The sequence below is a fragment of the Platalea leucorodia genome, assembly GCF_965183815.1.
Source record: "Platalea leucorodia genome assembly, chromosome: 1".
Classification (NCBI taxonomy): domain Eukaryota; kingdom Metazoa; phylum Chordata; class Aves; order Pelecaniformes; family Threskiornithidae; genus Platalea; species Platalea leucorodia.
In genome coordinates, this window is record NC_138823.1 from 44,165,213 (window position 1) to 44,190,448 (window position 25,236).

Sequence of the window (25,236 nt, forward strand, 5' to 3'; positions counted from 1 at the left end):
GGGCTAACATTTTTTTAATTGTTTAAAAGTGGAGCCTGTCTTCAAGTAATTTCAATAAGTCTAGCAGTAAGTTTGTGCTAAGTCTCAGTCTCGCAGTGTTTATATTGTAGGCCAGTGCTAAATCCAAGGGAATTTACCATGCTGGAAAAGTAACTCTTCTATCCGTATACTTGGTTGCCCAATGCTGTAAGTGGTAGTTTTAGCTATGTTTTCCCTCTTCACTTGAATGAAGAGCCTACCTCAAGTTTACTGATCCCACTTTTGAGTGAGATGCCTAAAAGTCAGTTGGAAAGATACTTGTCACCTTGTTTAAATGCCACTGTAAATTTAGAATTTGTACCTTTTGAATACTTATCAAACTTGTAACTTTCAAATCTTCATCTTTGCATTTTCTTTTTATAAATTGTCTCTTCCTTTACTTATAGGGGTTTTTAAGAACAGTCAGACAGAATGTGATGGTGTGCTTTTTTTTTTTAATTGCTTTTTTTGAAGCTTCAATTAATTAAATGTTTGTGGTTAAACAAGTGATTAAGTGTACTACCAGATGCTTTTATTCCTTGATTTTATATTTGTGCCTTGGAAGTATTTTCATACCAGTTTTAGCAGTTGTTTGGATACTGTTTGGAAAAAATTAGATACTTGTAAGATATTAGAACTGGTTTCATGTTACTCATTCAAATGATAGTCTGCATAGAAATCTGAGAAGAATGGCGAAATGCTAGGGTTTCATTATATTTAAAAATATAGATGAGAACTTGTGTATTTTTAAAGGTGGTGCTCACAATTTGTGTAATCATGTTCTGTGTTATCTGAAAAAAAACTCATAAAATGTCCCTTTACATCACACCTTCCACCAGTGAACTGTTTCTGTTCATAAAGAAATAAAGTGGAGGTACTTTACAGAACAAGGATAAGGAACATCTCAGTAGTAATCCCATTGACAGTATTTGTATTGGAAGGCTTATTTTCCCAAGGCCAGAAAAAGCTGATGTTCTATCCAGAATTTGAGTTGACTTTCTACTCCAACCTCAGTTTCAATCTGAGTCTCATTATTAAAATTCAAACCAAGCTTATCCCATGGAACCAAGTCATGTGCTGCTAGAAGGCCTTATTGCTTAGTTAATTTGCTTGTTCCTGGACCTGCCTTAAGAGTTCATTTGCTTCCAGTCAGTCTTTTCAATTAACTGACCATTAAACAGCCTTTTGTATGAAAAATTGCATCCTGAGTTATGTAGTTGAATAGTTGATCTCCAGCCCCTAACATTTAATATAGAAAGCTGCTTTGTTAAATTAAAAAAACTATTTTTCTCTGTGGAAGCTGGGATTTGTAACATAAGCATGTAGAATTGCGGTCAGTAGGTGGCATTATGTAATAAGAGTACGCCTCTAGAAAATTTGGAGCCTCTCTAATCTTTCAGTGGGATTCTGCCCAATAGCTTATCCTTTCCAACATTTTCTTGTGTTTGATTTTTTTTTTTTTTTTTTTTAAATTTCCCTATTAGTAGTGTAGCTTTTCGGCTCGTGCGGGACAACCGGGGGATCAGGCTCAGCCAGCTTGTGTTTATGAAAGGGAGGTCCTGTTTCACTAACCTGGTCTCCTTCTATGACAAGGTGACCCGCTTAGTGGATGAGGGGGAGGCTGTGGATGTTGTCTGCTTGGACTTTAGCAAGGCCTTTGACACAGTCTCCCACAGCATTCTCCTGGAGAAACTGGCTGATCACGGCTTGGATAAGTGCACTCTGCGCTGGGTTAAAAACTGGCTGGACGGCCGAGCCCAAGAGAGTGGTGGTGAATGGAGTCAAATCCAGTTGGTGGCCGGTCACGAGTGGTGTTCCCCAGGGCTCAGTACTGGGGCTGGTCCTGTTCAACATCTTCATTGATGATCTGGATGAGGGGATTGAGTGCACCCTCACTAAGTTTGCAGATGACACCAAGGTGGGTGGAAGTGTCGATCTGCTGGAGGGTAGGAAGGCCCTGCAGAGGGACCTGGACAGGCTGGATCGTTGTGCCGGGGCCAACTGTATGATGTTCAACAAGGCTCAGTGCCAGGTCCTGCACTTTGGTCACAACAACCCCATGCAGCGCTACAGGCTTGGGGAGGAGTGGCTGGAGAGCTGCCTGGCAGAAAAGGACCTGGGGGTGTTGGTTGACAGCTGCCTGAACATGAGCCAGCCGTGTGCCCAGGTGGCCAAGAAGGCCAATGGCCTCCTGGCTTGTATCAGGAATACTGTGGCCAGCAGGACCAGGGAGGTGATAGTGCCCCTGTACTTGGCACTGGTGAGGCTGCACCTCGAGTACTGTGTTCAGTTTTGGGCCCCTCCCTACAAGAAGGACATGGAGGTGCTGGAGTGTGTCCAGAGAAGGGCGATGAAGCTGGTGAAGGGTCTAGAGCACAAGTCTTATGAGGAGCGACTGAGGGAGCTGGGGTTGTTTAGTCTGGAGAAGAGGAGGCTGAGGGGCGACCTTATTGCTCTGTACAACTACCTGAAAGGAGGTTGTAGTGAGGTGGGGGTCGGTCTTTTCTCCCAAGTAACAAGCGATAGATGAGAGGAAATGGCCTCAAGCTGCGCCAGGGGAAGTTTAGGTTGGATATTAGGAAAAACTTCTTCACCAAAAGGGCAGTGAGGCATTGGAACAGGCTGCCCAGGGAAGTGGTTGAGTCTCCATCCCTGGAGGTATTTAAAAGATGTGTAGATGTGGTGCTTAGGGACATGGTTTAGTGATAGACTTGGCAGTGCTAGATTAACGGTTGGACTCGGATGATCTTAAGGGTCTTTTCCAACCTTGACGATTCTATGATTCTGTGATTTTCAAAACATTTCATTACATCCAAATGCATTTCCATCAATTAGGTTCATAGAAGTGTTACTCTTCTATTAACTCTGTTAAACAGTCAAAAAAACTGGCTGGCAGATGGCCTTCTTTATTCTGGGCTTGTTCTCTTTCACTTGAAGTTGCTGGGAAAAGGACTTTGTCACTATGATATTCTGTACTTGTATTTTCCTCCTGCTTTTTGTTACATGAAAGAAAACCTTAGGTTTTCAGGTTTATAGTGATTCAGGGTCTTCTCAGCTGCTTATTACATCACTGACTGCCTTCCCTGTTGATTGTTTGAACTTAAGTCTAAAATGTTTTAAAATATTCTTTATTGTTTCTTCTTTGATTTGGAAATAGTCATTGGGAAAAAAATCCGTAAAGGCATTATCATACCTGTTTTTCAGGACCCATAGTTTCACTATGATGGTCATGTAATTAATCCTGTCATCTGATCAGGGCTAGAAAGGCAAGAACTTGTGAGAACAACTGATTATTTAGAGCTTAGATTTCTCCACAATTTATCTAGTATGCTGAGATTTTTCTTTTTGCTTTGCATACTAGGATAGTTTTAGTTTAGATTTTATTTTAGAGATGGGTCCACAGATACAGAAATGACAAAAGGTACTCAAATTTATGAATAGCCTTTTGGAACTGAGAGTAAAGCTGGAAGGGATTTTCTAGCTCACTGCATCCAGTTTTATGTAACTTCAGGCTCCATGCCATGTGATTCTTTTAAAAAGCTTACTGAGCTGCTATTTAAAAGCAATTATTTTCTTGACTTCTCTGTTCTTGTTGCAAAGTTGTAGACAATCTGATTGTCCTAATGTTTATAGACATCCGTTAATCTCAGATCTGAAAGTACTCTTGGCTAGTTCAAATCTGTATGCTCTTATGCCTATATTGTCTTTCGTTTTGGTGCTTGGCAATTCCCTAACGATTATCACAGCATGTTTCTTCAATGTCTTTGCCTTCCTTGACTAAACAACCCAAGTTCTTTTGGTGGGGCTGTCCTCTTCTTCGTCTCAACAACAGTTCTTCCCACCTTTTCTGGTTTCCATTCACTTGGCTTGGATAATACAGTTAAAATGTTTGCAACCTGCTTTTGTTTCCCAGAGGATCCTTGTTCATTCAGTACCTAAGTTGCTCAGAGTTTAGTAAATGGTTGACTCTTCAGTATTCTCCTCCATCTTCAATGTGCGTCTTTTTCCTTTCCTTTTCATTAAACTTAATGTACTTGTTTGGTATTTAGTTTGATTGCTGTGCTGTTCTCACTAGGATATAAATATTTATTGCAGGCTTTGCAAATGTGTTTTATAGAATCTTATGACAAGATTGCTTTACATTCAATATCAAATCAGTAATGACAGTGGTTTCATTTTTCAGCAGTTTTATATAACTGTCTATGGTTTACTGTTCTCATCAACTTCAGCTTCAGAAATAAACACTTAAAACTATTGCCTGGTTTTGAATCCTTTTGTTAAGAAAACAAAGGCTTAATAAACAAGCTTGTAGACCTAGAAATGTAGTGACCACTGTAATGTTCAAGTGACGTGTCAGAGACATGATATGAATGTGGACAAAATCAAATCTAAAATTGGTCTTGTTGGGTGGTATTTTCTTGCCTAAAGCACCACAGTGTTTCCAGCAGTATTTTCTCTTATCTGTTGAACGTGATGAAGAAGACAATGGCTTGGCACAGTAGTTGTTACGCCAGCAGCCCCTTGTCTCCCCCGTCTCTTCTGTGTACATGTACGTATGTTACCTCCTGTAAGCAGTCACCTAAGACATCTTTATCTAAGGCAGTCCGTCTTCCCTGTTTTGCCCCCCCACCCTTTTAGGGGTTGCTTGTTATCATCCACAACATCTAATTCTTTGCCGTGCCCAACTCCTATGTGCAAATAAGATGTCTAGCTGTGATCTTAGCTCTCAAGAAGAATTAGCTTCATGTATGAATTTCCTTATGCAAAAAAATATATTCTTTAGCCCACAGTAGTACTGAATGTGCTCTAAGTTGCTGTTAAATCTTGCATATGCCAGAAGTTAACAAGTTCGTTGTTTACAGAAATTAGAATTATGGTTGGTCCCCTCCATCCTAGTAGCTACTTTTCTGCTGCATTATCTTTTGTGATCTTCCACTGGTGTTGGTTAGTTGTGTGAAGTTCTTGTAGGGTTGTGTAACTGTTCAAGAGGGAAATATCAGATAAGATTTATTTGTACTGGATTATAGAATGAAAAGAAAGCGACTTTGACCCTTGAATTCTCTATGTAGCATTCTGTTATACTCCTCAATGGTTATAGTAAGCTTATTAAAATGCTTGCATTCTTACAAAGAAGATGGATCATTTCCATGCTTTTTGATGGTTACAAAGATTGTGTAACAAATGTGCCTCTCTTCCTCTAGGGATTTTTGGCTAATCAGAAGAGAGCTGAGAACTTGAAAGATCCTTCTGTGCTGCCTGATTTGTGTTTGAGTCATGCAAATCAGCTGATGATTATGTTAACTAATCACAGAAAACTGTTAGATATTAAACAGAAATGTACCACTGCCAAACAGGAGCTTGCAAATAATCTACAAGTCAGACTGAAGTAAGTTACAACTTTTCAACTTTATATTGCTTCCACTTGTATCAAGACTGTTTAAAGAATGTGTCTTAAGAAAGTCTTTGGTAATGCATAGAGTTTTTCTTAATGGAAGAGAAAATAAAAGTTGGATCACTTCAGTTTGTGTATGAAGTTTTTTGTAAGTGTGAAACAGTATTATTTTAAGAGAAACTTTTATTAGAGTTTAAATGGTCTTCGTATCAATAAAACAATATCCAGGAACCTACAATACCCTCTCCTTTCATCAACCTCAGAAGCTGTCAGTATCTTATTTAAAATTTGACTGGCAATTATATCAATGTTTTCAAAGGATTATAATAAGCGTAAGTGAAACACTCTTCAGTAGCTTGTGATCACAACAAAGCAGAAAAACATGCCAGTAGTTTGATTTACTTGTAGTTCATGAAAAATAATTATATCCAGTCACAGCCAGTAAAAATAGTAATTTTTCATGTAAGTATCATTACTGTATAACATGGAAGGCAGTCTATATTGCTCAATGGGAAACAATTTTTCACACTACTACACTTCATAATTAAGCTTTAGATAATTTGTCATGTGAGATATGTAGGAAAAGCATATAGTATTTAATAATTTTTGGAAGAAAAAACTTTGTTTATGCTAGCAGCTAATAATTAGGCAACATTGTGACCCTATTAGACTTGCAGGCTGGATATCGATCAGGTAGTTTTTTTTTTTTTTTTTTTTTTTTTTTTTTTTCTTCTTGAAGAGATTGCAGTTTGTATAGAGAAGGCAGGTGCAAGATGCAGGAAGAAGTAAACCAGAATCAACAGTGCACTAGCGACAAAGATCCTGTTGTGTTTGTAAAACAAATTACTGCTAGGTAAATCAAAATGTGAGTTTGTCTTCATTGCATATGCATCTGCTCTTAGCCCAATGAAAAGATGACTTTTTTGCACCATTTTTCACTGTAGCAGGTATTTAGGGATAGTATGTAGAACCTAGGATGCCATAAATATCACTTTCATTTCCTATATGTTAAAGCGTTTGTGTAGTATACACTTAATTAATGAGTTATTAGAGGAAAAGATTTACCTCACTTTGTAAGGAAGAAGCTAGTGAGGTGTGGAGAGTGAATGCAAAAGAAGATTGATCTGAAGAGGAGAATAAAGCATAGCTGTAAAAAAGGAACAAAAAAACCAACAAAACAAACAAACAAAAAAACCCCAACAATGACTGGCCCTGACTTTCACCTCCCCCAAAAACCCCCAGAACAAACAAACCCACTCTATCTTGAGTCAAACCAAAGGTTCTTCTAGCTTGTCTTCAGTAGCAGTTAGTGGAAAATGACCATAATGGGAATCTAATAATGAGGAAAGAACATAAACTTAACTATATGTAAATATTCTTAGAGGAGAAAATTCATATCTGATCTAGAATAGCTCTTCTGTGTTTAATTGCTGATGGAAGGTTTTTTTTTTTTCTATGAACTAGTCCAACTTCTTTTTGAATCCACAAAATCCTGTTTTTTGTAAATTCTGCAACTTAACTATATGTTGTGTGAAAAATGTACTTCCCCTTGTGTTTTGAACTGGCCACTTGTTGGCTTCATGTAATGCCCTCTTTTTACTTCTTACTACTTGTTACTATAAGAAAGTCAACTGTGCATGTCTTGTAGTTTCTCTGTTAGTATATGTTCCTAGTTGCTTAATGTTGACTTGTTCGTATTTGTTCTTTCACTTCACTTCTGTCAAGAAAAACAATTTTTATTTTTTTGTTACTTACGAGAGATACCTCCACCTTATGCCTTCTCTGCTGGCAAAGTTGCTGTAATGTTTCCCCTCAAACACACCAACTGATCACCTTTGCAGTAGTTATCATGTGATTTAGTTATGTGGGTGGCTGTGCTTGAAATTAACGTATTGATTGCATCAATAAGATAATTGAAGGCGTGGTTACAAGGTGTGGGAATTTGTGGCTGTAATTTGTAGCGTGCGAGTAGATGGTGTGAACTTCCTAAACAGTCTCTTTACCCTTAATATTTCTTTCTAATGCTTTTCAAGAAGTAGTTTTAAGATTTATAAGCAAAAAGTAGTCCCTTCTTGCTCTGGAGGTACCAGCTTTTTTTTAATTCTTCTGGAGAAAGTTATATTGTCATTCTTTCTAAGGTTATGTGTGCTAAGAGAATTACTTGTCAAAAACAATGCCTTAACTCAAATGATGGTAAGTGTCATTTTTTGAGCACTGTTTAGTTATCTTACTGTGAGAATTTAACAGGGAACTGCAAGGCAACTACTGAATTTTGAATTGTTTGGTACTTCCAGATAGCCTCTTGTTGTCCCATGTAAAATGATGTCATTGTTCAGTTCATCCAGACATGTTGCTAATCTTAGTGAAATTTAAGTGCAGAAAAGATTACTAAGTTGTTATCTTCTAAAGTGTAAACTACTTTTGTAGGTGGTGTTGTTTTGTAATGCTTCATGCTGACCAAGATGGAGAGAAACTACAAGCATTGCTTCGTCTTGTAACAGAGCTCCTAGAAAGGGTCAAGGTTGTAGAGGCTCTCAGTACTGTTCCTCAAATGTACTGTCTAGCTGTTGTTGAGGTTGTGAGGAGAAAAACGTTCATAAAACACTACAGGGAGGTAAGTAAGTAAAACTTCAAGACCAAAGCTTTGTGTCAATATATCGGTTAACAACTAACTACATATTTTCCCTTCCACAGTGGGCGGGTGCTTTAATAAAAGATGGGAAACACCTATATGAAGCTGAAAAGGCAAAAAGGGACTCTTTTGGTAAACTGTTCAGTAAGTATTTTCTCTTCTGTGAAATCAGAATTGTGGTTAAGTATAACTTTTGTCTTTGTAGTTAAAATACTTTCATTATGTTGTAGATTAAATACCTTTTTTTTGCTTATATCGAAAATGCATGCAGTGTGCCAGATGGTCCTATTATGAACAAAATATTTTTCTATAAATTTTTCTATTAAATTAATGAACTGTTTCATACAGATTATCCAAAATACTGTGAAAGTTCTAATTAGCTTAATGCTTGTAAAAGATAAGATTTCTAACTATTACATTTGAAATCAGTTTCTGTTCGAATGTGCTCTGCAAGCTTTACTGTTCTTTTAAGTAACACTTTTGAAACCGTTACTGAATATTTGAGTATTGTTATGATGACCTCTGTACTACTGCAGAAAAAAAGAATGAAGACCCACGTCTAAAGAGCTTGATCAGAGGTTAAAAAAATAAATTAAAAATGAAGTTACTGGTAAAAGAAGTCTGTTTTTTTTTTTTTTCTTTTTTTTCTGCAAAGTATGCAACTTATGTTCTGAGTGAACTACTAAAATAAGAAAACTGAGCAAAAGGTTATCAAAATTTTGGAAAGGAGATTAGCAAGATTACAATGAAAATTTGAAAAAGGAGTTGAGGCTTTTATAGGGGTGAACATTAAGAAAAAGAGGCTGCAATGAAGTGAGAAGTTCTACTTTCATGGTGGGTTTTGTGTCAAATTCTATGGTCACTTGTGTTTTTTATGTTGCCAAGAAATGACATAGTTAGTAATGCTTTCAAATTTAGTTCAGTTGTTAAACTGCAGTAGCTTAATTGTTTTCTCTTGAGGCATTGTTTGTATGTTGCATTTCTTTCTTTTCAATAACCATTTTTTCTTTACTCAGGGAAGTCTTTTCTAAGGAATCGTTTATTTAGAGGACTTGACTCCTGGCCTCCATCCTTTTGTGTATGTACTCAATATCTTCTTGGTTTTTATTTCATTTTTATAAACAGTACTTCCATAAATTAAAAACCTAAGCTTAATTCATTCAAGCTATATGCCTCTCACATTGCTCTGATAGTCAAAAAAGCTGGGAGTTAGTGTTCTTTGCTATTTCGAGTGACCTATATTAACATTGGTTCGTAACTTGCAGTGTGGTGAGAGAGGAAATGTCAACTAAATACTCCTTTTTTTAAGGAGGAGTCTGTGGTATTGAACAAAAAATTGCCATTAATGATCAGAAAAAATGATCAGGGATGATTTCGTCATCTAATCCACTCTTCTGAATAATAGATCCATAAAATTAATTGGATGGTAAAAGCAAAGAAAAGGCTTTCATGTTTTTCTATAATCACTGGATGAGTGGAAAAGCATTTTCATCTCTTTATTGGCTGGTAACATGAAGGGGTGAAAAAGTATAGCTGTAATCAAGCATTGCCTGTTAACTTTGATTTCATACAGCTTGGTATCAAGTAAGATCACTCTCCCTGATTCTAGTGTTGCCATCTCACTTAGTCTCACTTAACCTTTTCAGCTTCTATTTTGCAGCTTTTTTTTTTTTTTTTTTGAAAGGATACTTGGAAAAACAAGAATGCTACTTGTTTCAGCATGTTAAATACTGAACTGAATACTTGACTGTGTGTTTAGTAGTACAATAAGTAAAGCTTCAGTGCCATCTCTTATCCCTTAACTTTTTAAACATGTCCTTAATGTTTATGAAGCTTGGTAATAGAGAGGAAGTACTGCTCCCCAGGGCACTATTGATAGAATTAATGGCTATAAATGTAAAAGAATTTTTTTTTTTAGGGGGGTGGGAGTAGGGCCAGACATGGTTCCTTTAAAAAAAGTATGAAATCTTTTGAGAGAGACATCAGTTTAACTGTAACTTTTCTGTGTTATTAAGCTCTTTTTTAATCCTTCCTTAGTCATCTTGGTATTATTTACCTTAACAACGTGTAAATTAATTTTTTCTTAATACAGACACGAAAACCTCGCAGATTTGACAGTGAGCTTCCAGATATCTCATTAAGTGACTTGCAGTTTTTGCAGTCGTTTTGTCCTTCAGAAGTACAGCCGTTTCTCAGGTAAATCACTTTTTTTTAAACTGTGTGCTATGGAAGCAGCTTCTGTTTCTGTCCTGTTCCTACCCACAATTCAATTTTCTTAAGGAACAGACAAGGTTTTTTTTAACTAATAACATTCTTAATCAATGCTCTTCAATGACTTAATGCAAATATATATTATCTATATGCTTCATGTACTTAAGCTCAGATGATTTGAACACATGTATTCTGTATTGAGGTGTAAAGGATGTTGGACATTCTTCTGAGCTGCGTCATAGCTAAAACCCAAAAACCTCTTGTTGTTAGTTTTAAACTGAAATAAACTCGTAATTTCATGTGTGTTTTGTCAGATCAGAGTTAGATTTTTTTTTTTTTCATTTGCCCGTTGTTAATCTGGTATTCTGGAGGAAATAAAATAAATTTCTTTAGCCCAGCATGAGATCATAGAGATCTCCTGTATTCAATTATTGTTTTTTCTTTGACAGACGTATTTTACTAAAAGGTGTATTCTGTAAGTGCCTCTTTCTGGAAAAGTTGACTGTTAGAGTGAGCTTTCAAACTCATATGGCTTAAACCTGTAGCAACTGGACAGAGAAATGCCAACCAAGATAACGAGCAAGAAATAGGCAGTAGCAAGTTTGATGTAAGGTTCTGTCTAGGAAGAGATCTGTCTGTCAGTATGACCACAGTCAGATGCTGCGTATATCCATCATCCTTCTGCTAGAAGAGATCTGCAGTTAGAGATTTGCTGAGATTGCATTTTTCAGACCAAAGGCTGCAATCCCACAAAGGATGATAAGATACATCCAAAAGGAGAATGCTCCGCTGTTATCTGTCAGGTTCACCAACAGTATCAGCCTGATACCCGTTAGTGGTGCACAGTGCTGGAGCTGAATTCACTGCTGTTTTGACCTCTATTTTGTACTGGCATTCTTTTTGATTCAGAATTCCTGGCCATCCGTCTGGTATTGCTGCTGGAATTAACAATAAGTATAGTGACCTTAGTCTGCTTGACAATGGATTTGCCCTAGATCATGATACAGCTGATGTACCCTTTTAATTTCTCTTGTTATGCTCTTAGGCTTGCTCCTTAGTGATTCTGCAGGAAAAAAATGCAAACTATAGTATCATATTGCTGATACTTGCCTGATTTTCGGGTTTGTGAGAATTTTACAACCTTCCTGGGAAATTTGGACTGAGTTCAGGAAGAATTTTGCCTAGCTGTTGTCAGAAAACCAATCACTAACCAAACTCTTTTAGTTGGTCAGAATTGTAGTGACATAGCTTTCCACTTGATGGCAATAGAGGTGGGATTATGTCATGTTCCTCTTGGTTTCTGGGCTCAGGGTTACATTTGGTGAAAATACGGATGATAGTGGTGGACTTGGAACTCAAGGGGGCAAAGTTGTCACACACCTTGGTAGAAACTGAGCCTCAGAAGAAACTTCTTGGGTATTTTCATTTAACATCTAAAAAACAAGCAATAGGTAAACTTGAGACCCAGCACAGAGTCCTTTTCTATCAGCACTGAACCCCTGAGCTGCGTAATTAAAATGATGCTTCTGTTTACTTACAATCCTTCAGTCTTCTCAACTTAAATGTTTGAGCAATTATTGAAACCTTAATTCTATAAAAATACACTAGATGCCACTTGCCCTGTGTATTGAATAGGGAATTCAAAATACGCTGAAGTGCAATCTGCTTTTATTATATTGTTAGTGTAAATGAACTCTCGCTTCATGGTTTCAGTGGACCTATTCCTGAAGAAATGAAAAATTCTGTATATATGGACTGTCAAGAAAAATGAAATAAATGTTGCTTTTCCAGAGGTTTAGAAGACTTGCAATTGAAAGCTTATGTTGCAACACTTGCAATGTGATCACGACACATTAATCAGTCTTAATTTAGGTTACCTATCATTAAAATAAAATAGTAGAGAATTAATAGCTGCAGGAAGAGCTGGATTGGAGAGAATCCAACTGGAGAGAAGAATAGAGTCATTTGCAAACATAAGTGCTTGAATTACAGATCTAATCACTGTCAATTCTCTTCTGTTACTGTAACTCTAGGTACTGCTGGTAAATGTTTTCCTCAGAAGGAAAAGCTCTGATATAGTACTTCCCTATCGTTCTGTTTATCGTTATCTACTCCTTAAAAGCTCTCAAGTTCCTAATTTAAAACACAAATACCGCGTGGGTTTAGTGGATTTTCCATGTAAAATAGATGAATTGAAGAAAACACAAGCCTTATATAGAGGGAAGCTTAGTCTTGTTGGAATAGACACATAGTAATTTAATATATTTGAATATTAGATTAACAATGTGGAAAAAAAAATTTTAATCCTATGCTGTTTTTAAGGGTTCCCATACTTTGTGACTTTGAACCTCTTCACCAGCATGTCCGTGCTCTGCATAACCTGGTAAAAGCAGCACAGAGTTTGGATGAAATGTCACAAACCATTACAGACCTGCTGAATGAACAAAAGGTATTTTTGTTTTCCTTTACCAAGAAAAGAGAATATTCTATTCAAAAGAGTAGAATATTTTCATAGTATTGTTTTATCAACCTCTTCAGAAAGAAACTTTGTTTTTTCCAGATGTAAAGATTCGTTGGTCTCATAACTGCGTAATAATAGTTTCCTTTCGAATCACATACTAGTAAATATTCTGAGAATTTTGAGCTCTCCAACTAGTAAAGTGAGTCTATCTAGAGAATAGTCAAAAGACATTAAATATCTTCTGAACATATAACAGGTACTTATATTCCACGGAAATTGTAGAAGTAGAATTATTCTGTTAATGTTTCTGCTTTCTGCCATTTTCTCAAGCTGCTGTGTACAGAATGTGTGCATTTTGCCTTTCTTGCTTTAGTTTGTATTCAATAAAGTTGTTTGTTACTTCCGTAGATGTTTGCATTGCTCCTTGAAGTCCTTTTGGCACAAGCAGTTAAGGAGAATTTAGGGCCTTGATTGGTTGTCCCCATTAGACTGAATATTGATGTGTCATCTACTCCTTTGTTGCAGTCGTGCTTTTTGGGGAAGGGAAGAAATATGCGCGGTTTCTTTCTTTGAGTATAGAAGGAACAGATGGCAAAAAACTCTTCCTAGTTTCACTCTGCCTGTCAAGCAGATTCCTTCCCCTAGAAACTCTGTTTCTGCCAGTCACTTTTGATTGCTTCTATGCGTTCAGCCTCTGACTTTCATAACATGCCAAACAGGGTCCTTTTAGCTTCTGACTGTAGCCGGTCCCAGTGAAACCCCGGGTGAATTTAGCAATGCTTAAAATCATACGTGAAGTTGACTGCTTTAAATTGTGTTTCTTTAGCAGTTTTGCTGTAGAAAAAAACATGTCATTCTTGTAGGACTCCATTTTACCATCCACAGTGTGTTTGTATGCATTTTGATGCTGACTAAAAGCATCTTCTGTAACCGCTGAGGTTATGGGCATGTTCAATTTTGAATTAGCAAATTCCTGCTTAAAACAGGTGAAGTCCTCTATCTTCTTACTCCTCTGGAACTTTAACAAGAGATTTACTGGAAATCTTTCATTTATGTAAAATACGAGATCTGGGCTGCTCTTTGTTCTGTAGTATAAAAAAGGTGTGTCATTTATGTCATATCTTAGCTCTTTTCTGTCTTTATGAAGATTCATTTTTATGTGACCAGCAGTTAAGAACAGAAGTGTTAGGGCCTGATCACTGTATTAGCCAACAGAATGGCTAGGAGTGGTGTAAATTTTATGAAATCTCAGAGTTTTCTGAACATGCTCTTCCAACAGACCATTCTCTGACATATAGAAGTCCACCCCCAACTTGGAGCATCCTGAAATTTATCTCATAAGAAACCAGGATAGTGGCAGGTGTTCTAACGAATTCATTTTTCACTAAAGCTTGCATTGTCAGAAGAGTGTGAAATAAAAGGGTAACTTTTAATCCAAAAATATACATAATAACAGTGGAAAAATAAACCGGAAATGTGCCTTACTTGTACAAGTCTTGATAGTTTGCCCTTTTTGGTTTAGACTTGCTTATCAGAGAAATTTTTATCAGTGTCTGGCTGCACAAAAAAGATGTTTGCCAAATCAGGAGAATCTGTTCTTCCTACTCTTCTCTTTTGCTGTGCTTTGGCCAGTTTGAATTCTTGGCTGACTCAGAAATGTCAAGTGCTTAGACAGATTTGGATAATTGTCTCTTTCCTTAGAGTAAATTGCATTGCACAGTCAGAGCTGGGCCATTTATGATGTCATCTTGAAAATGCCCATCTCTGTGTAATTTCAATGATTCATTTGAACTCTTTTTTGGAATTGAAGCAAATAGATCTGTCAGAGTTTTTTTCCTTCTCAATGATACTGGTCTTGTTACTACTTGATGAAAGATACTAGGTCTTTCTCTGTGTTGCTTTATTCCACAGATGGTCTAGAAGTGCTTTTTAAATTATACTACTTTTGCCCATGTTTTTTTTTTTTTGTATAGAATTACTGAAATAATTTGAAAATGTCATTTTTTTTATCCTTAGGATTGCTGGGAATTTACAGTATATAATTAGAAGGATGAATAAACATTTAATAATAGTCCTGAAGATGCGTACAGCTTCATGCACCTACACATTCTGCTGGTGAACCGTGAGATATTGTCCCAGTTTGGTGCAGAGCTGGCGATGACTGTGCAGGCGTTGAGTGTTGCCCATATAGCAGAATGTTGCTCTTGTCCTCTCCCAAGGAGACACATTTGACCCCAACTTTGCTTTCCATACAAGTGGCAGCAGAAGCCTGGTTCTTTAAGTTGGACTGGGGTATTTCCCCTGGCTTGTTGGTAGTGCAGCAGTTTAGCTCTGTCATGGTCAGGTGGGAGTTCATCCTATTGCATCAGCCGCAGCAGCTGGTCTTTTGATAGTTGCTTTATGCAGGAGAGAAAAGCTGTGGCTGCAGACAAATGAGCAAAGAGCAAGTCAGAGAGGAGATCCAATACCTTACTGGGGATGTTAGTAGCATTTCTTTTTAAGTGTCCCCATAACTCTTATTATTTCAGCTTTCAGGTTCATAGAACGTAAATGATGACATGCTTCTCTATCTGATATCCAATTTCTTTTTTTAGTATTACATCTGAGTAGTTAAAGAACATTGTTGTTGATTTTTGCTTAATTTGTTACTACTTTGAAATCTCTTTTTTTTTTTTTTTTTAAAGCTTTCTGCTTATTCTTTGTAATTTAATGGTCTCACGCCAAAGATACTGCTGTACCCTCTCATTTCCGTAATACAGACAAAGTTTAAACAGATCAGTGATTGGGTTAAAGATGTCCAGGAGAAAGTTAAGGTCCCCATAGGAGTCAGGTAAGACGATTAAGGTGTCTTCTCCATGGTTAGTAGGTTTAGTTTTTAGTAGATTAACATATGCAATCCTTTGGTATTAAAAGTTTCCCTTGTAAGAGGAGCTGGCTTTTCAAATGAGACTTTGAATCTACCATTTGTTCTAGTTGAGTTTGAAATTCAAACGCTGTAATCCTTCCAAGAATTGCCCCGTTCCCTGACTATGTTTGTCATAGTAACATAACTAGAACCAGGCAACGCCTGAATCCAGCAACACCTAAGAACTTAAAAATTAACTCTGCTTCTCTGTCTCTGCTTTCTATTTTTGTTTGCTCTTGACTCCTTTTCCTTTGTCATCACAGGAATTAGTGTATGACATACGCATGCATTGCTGCCTGTAGATTATAAGTAGACTAGATGGCAGGCACCAGCTTCTCAGGGAAATAGGCAACAGTAAACAAAGTCTTCCATATAGTTACAGCTACTCAAAAATATGATGTTTAACTCTTCAGTAGGCAGTAATCTGGTATTCTAACTATAGACCCAACTCACAGCAGCCACTGCAGAGGCATGGAATTTGTTACAGCCCCAGGTCATGAGGAAACCAAGCTCAGTAGAATATTGCTCCTCACAGTGACAGGGTTTTTTTGTTTTTCTTCTTCATGCTATACTCTTAGTCTTTACCTTCTAGGATGATTTTGCAGGGGTGCCAAAAGTAGATAGCATCTTGCCTTTGCATGTGGCTTTCTGTAGGGCCTTCTAATATTCAAAGTCTTTGAAGTGCTTTTTTTAGTATGTGCTTGCTGTCATCTGTGTTGCTAGCTTTTATTACTGTTAAAGCTCTGGTTTATCAATGTTAAATGTTTGTCACTTAAAGCATATGCTTTGAATCCAGGCATGTATCAGCATATACAGTATCCTTCAATATTTCTTTTTCTGAGTTTTCTTAGATAAGCAGCAAGCTGAAATTAAACCCAACGGAAATGCTTAAACCTGGACTAATAGTACCTTTAACAAAAGGAGCGTTTCCCTTTAGCTTTTTTTGTCTCATGTCCTGTGTTCATTTTTGGTAACTAAAGACAATATTTTGTATATAATGAGCATAAGTTTTTTTTACAGTGCGTTTTCATCATTGGATTTCAAAATCATTGTATGATTTACTTTCATATAGATGCAAAGGTTAATGGAGGTGAGGTATAAATGCAGCTCTGCTATGTAGATGAGTGTCAGAACTGGAAATAGGTTCTTCCTAAATCTCAGTTCAGAATTCAGTCACACTACATCTCCATTAAGAGAACATTTACATGGTACAGAGAAGAATAGGGTCCCTTTCTGGGTAGCAGCCATTTGTAAAAGATTGAGAAAACAAAAATCAGCTATTTATACATCAACAGTCTGATATCTGTCACTTCTGTCTGGGTTTTTTTGGAGTTCTGTTGCTGACCATTTATCGCCCGGCTCCCCTAACTGTCACCAGTCAAGTAGCTGAGTTCATTGGATAGCAAAAATTTCTTCAATAAAAACTAATGTACTAAAGAACACCAGACACATGATTTAAATGCATGGAGACAGTGTGGATGGTTTGCAGAAGAGGCACAAGCAGGATCATCTGGATTATCAGCTGGAGGCAGTGTTGGCTTTTTGGAGAAGATCACCATTCTGAAAGATCTCCAGACCTTTGAGACTGATCGTCTTATGAGAATCTTTTACTGCAAATATTCCCATGAGTCTTTACAAACACTTTCTTTTCAAGATGGTCACGTTCCTCAGATGAATAAGATGAAACAAGTCCTTCAAGGATGAAGGATGGAAAAGCAAGGTAATGGCTGGGCTATGCTGTTAAAGCTAATGCATCTAAGATCTTTCAGGACACTGTTCCATTCAAAAAAACTCAACATCTCTTCCAGTTTGTGATCCTGATGATCCTGCTCGTGCCTCTTCATCCTACGTGTCACAGATACTCTCCTTATGTGTTTTAACTCTGTGTATTTCACTGCAATTTTCTTAGGAAAAATTGCTTCGCTATCCATCCTGTTATGAACTTGTTCAGGAATGCATCCTTGCTGGATACTGAGGCTGTACATTGCTTTTTGGCTTCTACTGGGATGTGTTCTGCACTTGCTGAAGCTTAAGGTTTATGTTTTTGTTCTTAGATTCTGCAGGTGATACTGTTGTTGGCATTAGGGCTTTTATATTCCCAGTTGTATTTAACAGTTAATAGTATAATATACTACATGTTGACCATTTGTTCCTAGTTCTGGTAGATGTGAAGATGGTAAAGGAAGAGGACTTTAATACAGGCTTAATTTATTCTGTCAAACAAACCTTGCAAGCAGTAAATTTATTATGTTAAATCTATTAAATAAATAGCAAAGAAAATCTATAACTGAAGTGTAATCTTGTAGGTGCATCATACTGTAAGTTAAATTGAGTTTTAGTCACAGTTGAAAAGCTTGACAATCACAGAACACAGGCTGTTTGCACAGTCTCTGAGGCCTTGCTGAGGTTGATTATTTTTTTAAAGCATTTCAAAATGGTGCTTTACTGAATTTCAGATGCATAGAAATAAGTGCATGTAACTTGACCTGCAGTTACAACCATTATAGCTATGATAAATCAAAGTTCAGCTGAATTAACTGTATAAAGTATATATTCCATGGCAGTATAGAAAAGCACGATGTCTTTGAAATAGCAAAGATTCGTTTTTGAACACTGGGCATGAATTTACACTTTACAGCAGAGTATGCACTGGAACTTGAGATCTTGCTTTGTAATTCATATGGTAATGAACAAGAACTGATGATAATGAGATTTAAACATGTTATCTAATCACAATTAACTGGAAAATTGATGTGAAGGTAAGTTTTTAGCCTTTTAAGAATCAAAAGCACTGGAATTGATCAGAATTATTTGAGAACAGTTCTGTAAAGGTGGAGAAGCTTTACTTAATCTTTGTATTGGTTTACAAGCTGCTGTTACTGATGGGTGATTATGGGTGGTTATTCTAACCATTAGCTTTTCAGTTGAAGATTGAAGGATCTGGTAATACAGAATCAGGTTTGGTGGCATCCAGGGTCTAGAGGCAAAATTACAAAAATTGGGAGCGACAGGAGCAGCATGAAGGGGAGAAAAAAATCCAGACTGTTGTGTCTTGCATTCTGAAAAATCAGAATGTTGCTTTTAATTAGAATGTGCCCTTCATTATACTCTCTTACTTTTACACTCTCACAAGCAGAACAATTCTCAGGCATGTTTTTGATATATTAGTAGACAGTAGTTTTGTTGTAGTAAAGCTTCTTGTAAACCTTTTTAATTTAGTATATTAATAGTGACTGGATTACACTGATTTTTAACAGCAGTACTAGCAACAATAAAATAAAAATATTTTAGTAACAGAATTATTAGGAGAACCAAAATCAGTAGGCTGTTAGAAAACAAAGCTTGTTTCTGACTGGTTACTTCAGTTTTTTTGTATCATCCAAACTTATGTTTCAGCCCTTTCAAATACCATTATATGTGATCTATGTAGGACTTTTAAATAGATAAACATTTAATATTTATGTATTTACAAATGGTGCTTTTTTGAAACTTACTGGAAAATCTCTCTGAAGTTCTGCAATTTTTATTTAAATTTTAGTCGTACGTATTTTGGACTGTTACAGATAATAAGGCTGGCTTTTTAAGTTCTTGGTTTTGCCTGGTAATTTTTAATCAATTTAAAATATTAATACTTTTGCCTATCACTTTGTTAAGTGTTTGTTTCATGTTTTATAACTTGTAGGCCTCCAACAGTCAAGCATCGCCACAATCTGCTACTACACCAAGGATGGAAAGTACAACAGGAACTGCAATTGCTACCTCTTCAAGAACTCCTCCAGCACTCAGTCTTCAGGATCCCCTATGTCCTTCTGTGTGTCCCCCAGCTCCACTAGAAGAATTGTCTCCAGACAGCATTGATGCTCATACATTTGATTTTGAAACTATTGCCCATCCGAACTTGGAGCAAGCCCTTAAGCAAGGATCATTAGACTTGGATTCATTAGCAGAAAGTCCAGAATCTGACTTTATGTCAGCAGTAAATGAATTTGTAATAGAAGAAAATCCAGTATCTCCTAATGTAATAAGTGATCCACAAAGTCCAGAAATGATGGTGGAATCTCTTTATTCTTCGGTTATCAATGCAATAGACAGTAGACGTATGCAAGATACGAATTCTTGTGTAAAGGATGTTTCAGTAGAAAATGCATCTCTCAGTGTTTGCATGGAGAAGTGTAGGGTTATTGCCCAAGACTCAAAGGTACATTTAAGAGGTATAAAAGAAGATCTTTGCCACTTTAGAACACTTGTACAAAGAGAACAGTGTGACTTTTCTAATTCTTTAAAATGCACTTCGTTAGAAATAGTAAATACTATTGAGCAGGTAAGACTTTCACTTGAAAAAACACTAAAAGATAAACATCAAAAAGAATTACAGTCTTTGAAAAGTGAATATGAAACTAAAATTAATAAATTATTGGAGGATGGTGAAGAAAATAAAAAGAAGATTACAAAGTTAAAAGGTGACTTATTAGGCCTTGAGGAAGTTCTTCAGAATAAGAATGATGAATTTGCAATGGTGAAAAATGAGAAAGAAGCTGTAGTTTGCCTTCAGAATGAAAAAGACCAGAAATTACTTGAATTGGAATGCCAAATGGAGACACAAAATTGTGAAATTAAGGAACTGAGACAGTCACGTGAGATAGTACTTGAAGACTTGAAAAAACTTCATGTTGAAAACAATGAAAAACTACAACTCCTAAGGGCAGAACTTGAGAGTTTAGAGCAAAGCCATTTAAAAGAACTGGAAAACAACCTACAAGCCAGGCATTTACAGGAGTTTGAGAAGGTGCTAGCTGAGCACAAGGACTGTTTAGATAAATTAAAAAAAGAGAACCAGCATAGACTTGAACAAATGCAGGAATCTCATGCAGTAGTTGTGCAAGAGAAACAACAACAAGTAGAAGAGTTACAACTCAAGGTTTCAGATCTGTCTGATTTGAGGTGTAAATTAGAAGTTGAACTTGCCCTGAAAGAGGCAGAAACCGATGAAATGAAGCTTCTGTTGGAAGAAAGCAGAAACCAGCAACAAGAGGCCTTAAAATCTCAGATTAATAAGGAAACGGAAAGCTTAAAGAAGGAGATAGATAAATTAAACAATAAAATACAAATTAACAGTGATGAATATCAAGTGGGCTTATCAGAACTAAGGACTCTGATGACAATTGAAAAAGATCAGTGCATTTCTGAGCTAGTGGACAGATATGAAGAAGAAGCAAATTTGCTTAGAACTAAACTAAGTAAAGTAACACTTCTTCATCAAAAAGCTTCTGAAGCAGAAAAAAGACTTTCAGAGCAAATAACGGAACTACAAAGTAAGTTAGAGTTGGAAGCGAATGCCCTAGAAAAGGAAAAAACAGAAAAATTGTCTCTCTGTGAGCAGCAGGAAAAATACGAAGCTATTATCCGTAAGCTTAAGGAAGAGAAAGAACTGTTAGTATCTAACCAAGAACAAGACAGGCAGTTGCTCATTCAGAAGCTCAATTGTGAAAAAGAGGATGCAGTACAAACTGCTTGTAAAGAGATTGAATTACAGAGGGAAGCTGCTGAAAAAGGGCTTTTGGAAAAAATACAACAACTTGAGATGCAAGTTAATCGGAGGTACTGTAAGAATTAAGTTGCTGTGTTTTCTTAGTATTTTGAAGTAATTAATATGGTATTTGTGATGCACTGTGCAGTAAGTATAATTTCTACATATTTGTAATAGTGTTTATCTGGGTTGGTTTCTATATTCAAGTTTCAAGTTACTTCTGTTTTACAGTGATATTCCTGTGTCTGTAGTTAATCTCAAAGATTGTAAAATATCTTATACAATATTATTGCTGGCCAGCAATGAAGTTTTTATATTTCAGTCTTGTAATGTTATGTTGAAGGAGCGTTTCCACAATAGCGTGTTGCTTGAAGTTCTGATTTTGATGGTCTCAGCCTCTCTCTCCTTTTCCATCCTTTGCTCTGGTATTAGCACTGTGTGAGCATGCAGTGGCTAGTTTTTAGGCTGATAACTTTCTTTGATTGGCTAACTATACACTCTTGTTGGTGCTAATGGTGGCATGAAAAAGTGTGGAAATATATATGGTCGACTAAGAACTGTCTGATGGCCACGTGGACTTCCATTGACTTTAGCTACCATGGTTGTGTATTTCAGGGTCTTCAGTTTGAGTTTTATAATGAAACACATGTGGGCAACATAATTTTAAAGAACATCCTAACATCATTGTTCTTCACTGTTAATTTCTGCAGTGTTTTTCCATTTTAAAAAGAAAAATATATTTTCCCCTGCCATAAAGGCCTGGAATTACTCTTCCTGACTTATCATATCTTATCTACTTACTATTTCATAATGCCTGTCAGCAGAGTAGATTATGATGTTGTGGAATGGAAATACTAGAATTTTTCTGTGTGACTACTGCTTAGAAACAGTATTCTATTTTGAAATGCTAGAATTTGTCATTTATGTCCTTGTAGTGTGAAGGAACGCAGCGGATAGATCTTGTTTGTACAATACCTAAATAGAGCGTTGTTTTTCTAGGCGTTATGATATACCAAGTATGTGAAATCAGAAAAGACCAATAAAATGGACAGAATGGGCATAAAACCCAGAAAAGTACTGCAGAACATGAATAAAGACTTAAGTTAGCATTTAACTTTTGAATATTAATGTAATGTTTAAAAAAAAAAAAAAAGGACAGGGAAAGTTATGCAGAGAGTCTAACACGTGCGCATGATTCACTTAAATAGTGTAGGGGAAATCTGAATATCCACTTCACTCCCATTACCTCAGGATTTTGATATGTGAACATATCCATTGTTAAATGATGTTGTATCAGTGTCTGTGTTTTGTATGTCATGTATGAAAAAATACATCAAGATAATATTATGGTTTTTGAGTTAAGATTGGGACATAAGGAAATTAAGAACTGTCCTTCTTAATTGAACAAAATATTCTCTTAAATATGGTGAAATGAGGAACAACATGAACCCTATGTTCTTTTCCTTTTAGATGTATTAATGCACTGTAGAAGTTTTAAAAACTTGACTGAACAGGAAAAAGATGTAGCTGTGTCATCAGACTTTTTAAAAATCCACCATCTACACTTAAATTTGAACAACTTCTGAGCACAGCTGTGTGTATTCTTATACAAACCGGATAAAACAGATAGTAATGTATTTCAAAGAAATATTGCCTGCTTCAGTCTAAAGAAGTGTTAGTAATTTGTTATGAGTTCTGTCAAGTAACTTAATTTTGTGACGTTAAAATATGTGTTGCCTCCTAAGGCTGCTCTTTATGCCTTTAATCTGCTGTTAGGCTTTTACTCTAGGAATAAAGACATGCTGTGTTTTATATCCAAAGGGCATATATGTTATGTGAATCTGTCTTAATGTTTCAAAGTCACTGTCTAGCTGTTTGGTTTTTGAGTTCCTGAAACCCAAAGCTATGTCAGTACTTCGAGTTGACTTGTTATCCTCACTCAGTCATTGTTTAGCAGTTAACTTGTAATGGTAGAAACCAATTTTTATTTGGCATGTGCCTGTATGCTTGTCAGATAAATGTCCTTTTCTCCAAGAGCAATGTTATATTAGCTGTCCAGAAGGCATGGACAGGGAGATGAATTGTTAAATTTGACCCGAGTATTGCACTGGTATCAGGAATTTAGTTTTTGAACTTACATGAAAACTAACAAAAATATTTAGAAGTGACAAGGAAATGTTTGTGACCCATGCATCACCAACATATGAAAATTAATGTATTTTGGTTATCATGTGCCTGGAATTCAAGCCATCATGAATAGGAAAGATAATAAAACTGCAAGGCATTTGTAACTCTCCTATTTAATCTTTTTACTGTATGTAGTATGTACTAACCAAGATTAACTGAAAAATAGAATTTCTGTAATGACTTTGTTAAGCAGTTTGCTGGTTAGTTAAAAGAATTATTACATTGTACGGAACGTTAAAAATAGAAAAGGAATCCTGACTGCTTTGAAAACTGAATTACAGCTTTGGTGTCTTCCAGCCTTGGTATTGTCCAGCCACTTCTATCAGACCACCATCAGTAGTGAAGCTTCTCTGTAGAGCACATGCTTTCTCTCACAGCTAGGCTTTAGAAATAAACTGAAATTTAATCCAGCATGAAAATGCTTTCTCAGTGGCATAAAAGAGAGTTGCCTGGGTGTCTCATGACTTGCTTTGTTCTCTGCTTATTTTATATCTGATTTCTGAGGTTATTTTGCCACTCTGAGAACTTCAGTTGGCTTTCAGGGCCCTTACTTACAACTTCTTATGGGCTTTTTCAGTGCTTAACTTTGTATCTTCAATGTATGCCCATGTGGTAGAACAGTGGTAGTGTTGCTAAATGCATCCTTTGTTATCTTAGGGTAGAGCATTACAGTGTTTACTTGCAAAGGAACCCCGATCTGTGAAGAAATGTACTTTTGGTATCTTGAAAACACTAAAAAAAGTTAGGTATTGTCAGTATTGCCAAAGTTGTCAAGACCTTTGCATATTAAATGTGTAAAGCCAATACGTGATATAGTGCCGAGGTTTAAAAACTAGGAATGTATGTTAGCATCCTTTGCAGAATAACAATATCCTTTACCTGGCTGTCGTTTGCAAACAGTCAGTACTCCAGGCAGCCTGAGAGGCAGATGATACCTGCTTTGGTTTAGTGCAGCTAACAGCCTTGGGTTTAGGCTGATATATTAACTTGCCGTTTAGATAACTTGGAGTAATACGAGTGAATTTTTGTTGCTTTTAAAGTAAGGTGCAGGCGTACCTCTTCTTCACACTTCTCAGACAAACTTATCCTGTGCTTTCTTAACTTGATAGGGAGAACTCATGGCAGAAACAGAGGTAGGCGAGTATGTGCTGGATTGTATGGTAAAGCAAAGACTGTAGAAATGGCAGGACCTGGTGGTTTCATGGATGCCCAAACTCCCATCCAGTATGCAGTGATCAGAATTTTACATTCCTTGCCTCCTCTGCAATTCAGTTTTCTTTTGTATTCTCTGTGCTGAATCTTTCTGGTGTCTCTGAGGTTCTGTAGCTGTTAGTGTTAACAGAAAAACTTTGCGTTATGAAGCAAGGAGAATTCTTGGAGCATTTTTAGCATTAGGAGTTGTGCTTGTGAGTGTTAGTATATTAGCACGTGATGTTTTGCTTTCAGCACAGCCTACCTAACATAAGGAGACCGTATCTTCAGGCTGCTCTGGCTGGAGAAGACCACTGACGCGTGTATGTAGATGTAGAGTTAGGTTTGGGGGATTTTCTTTATATTAAATATGATTCTGGTGTAGAGGAATAATAGAAATTTAAAATAATAATTTTTCACAAAAGTTGCCCAATGAAGAGATTTGTCAGTCCCAGTGTTCTTCAATGGTGGTTCTTGGTAACTCAAGCCAAAACACAGAAGAAGGTAGTTAATGCTTTGGGTTCAGTGATAGAAAATATTTAGCTTATGTAACATTGCCTGTTTCAAGAGCCATTTAAGGTCATTATTCTTCCTGCCTCAATGACTGTTGATGCTTTCCTTTCTTTATGATCATTACTACTGTTCTCCAGATTCTACAGCCCAGAGTTTTGAGTTTCATATCTGAATTCCTTAACATCAGATCTACTGCTGA

At 36.6% G+C, this 25,236-nt stretch overlaps 1 protein-coding gene across 10 annotated transcripts in view; it reads left to right on the forward strand.

The window, feature by feature from the left end:
• RB1CC1 (RB1 inducible coiled-coil 1) overlaps window positions 1–25,236 on the forward strand; it is an 84,002-nt gene that overhangs the window by 38,822 nt on the left and 19,944 nt on the right. For all 10 annotated transcript variants that reach the window (XM_082317925.1, XM_082317919.1, XM_082317926.1 and 7 more), the window contains 7 exons: window positions 5,220–5,404; window positions 7,838–8,024; window positions 8,105–8,186; window positions 9,059–9,120; window positions 10,135–10,238; window positions 12,576–12,702; window positions 19,302–21,217. In XM_082317925.1, coding sequence (XP_082174051.1) covers window positions 5,220–5,404; window positions 7,838–8,024; window positions 8,105–8,186; window positions 9,059–9,120; window positions 10,135–10,238; window positions 12,576–12,702; window positions 19,302–21,217 — 2,663 coding nt within the window. The remainder of the gene's footprint in view (window positions 1–5,219; window positions 5,405–7,837; window positions 8,025–8,104; window positions 8,187–9,058; window positions 9,121–10,134; window positions 10,239–12,575; window positions 12,703–19,301; window positions 21,218–25,236) is intronic.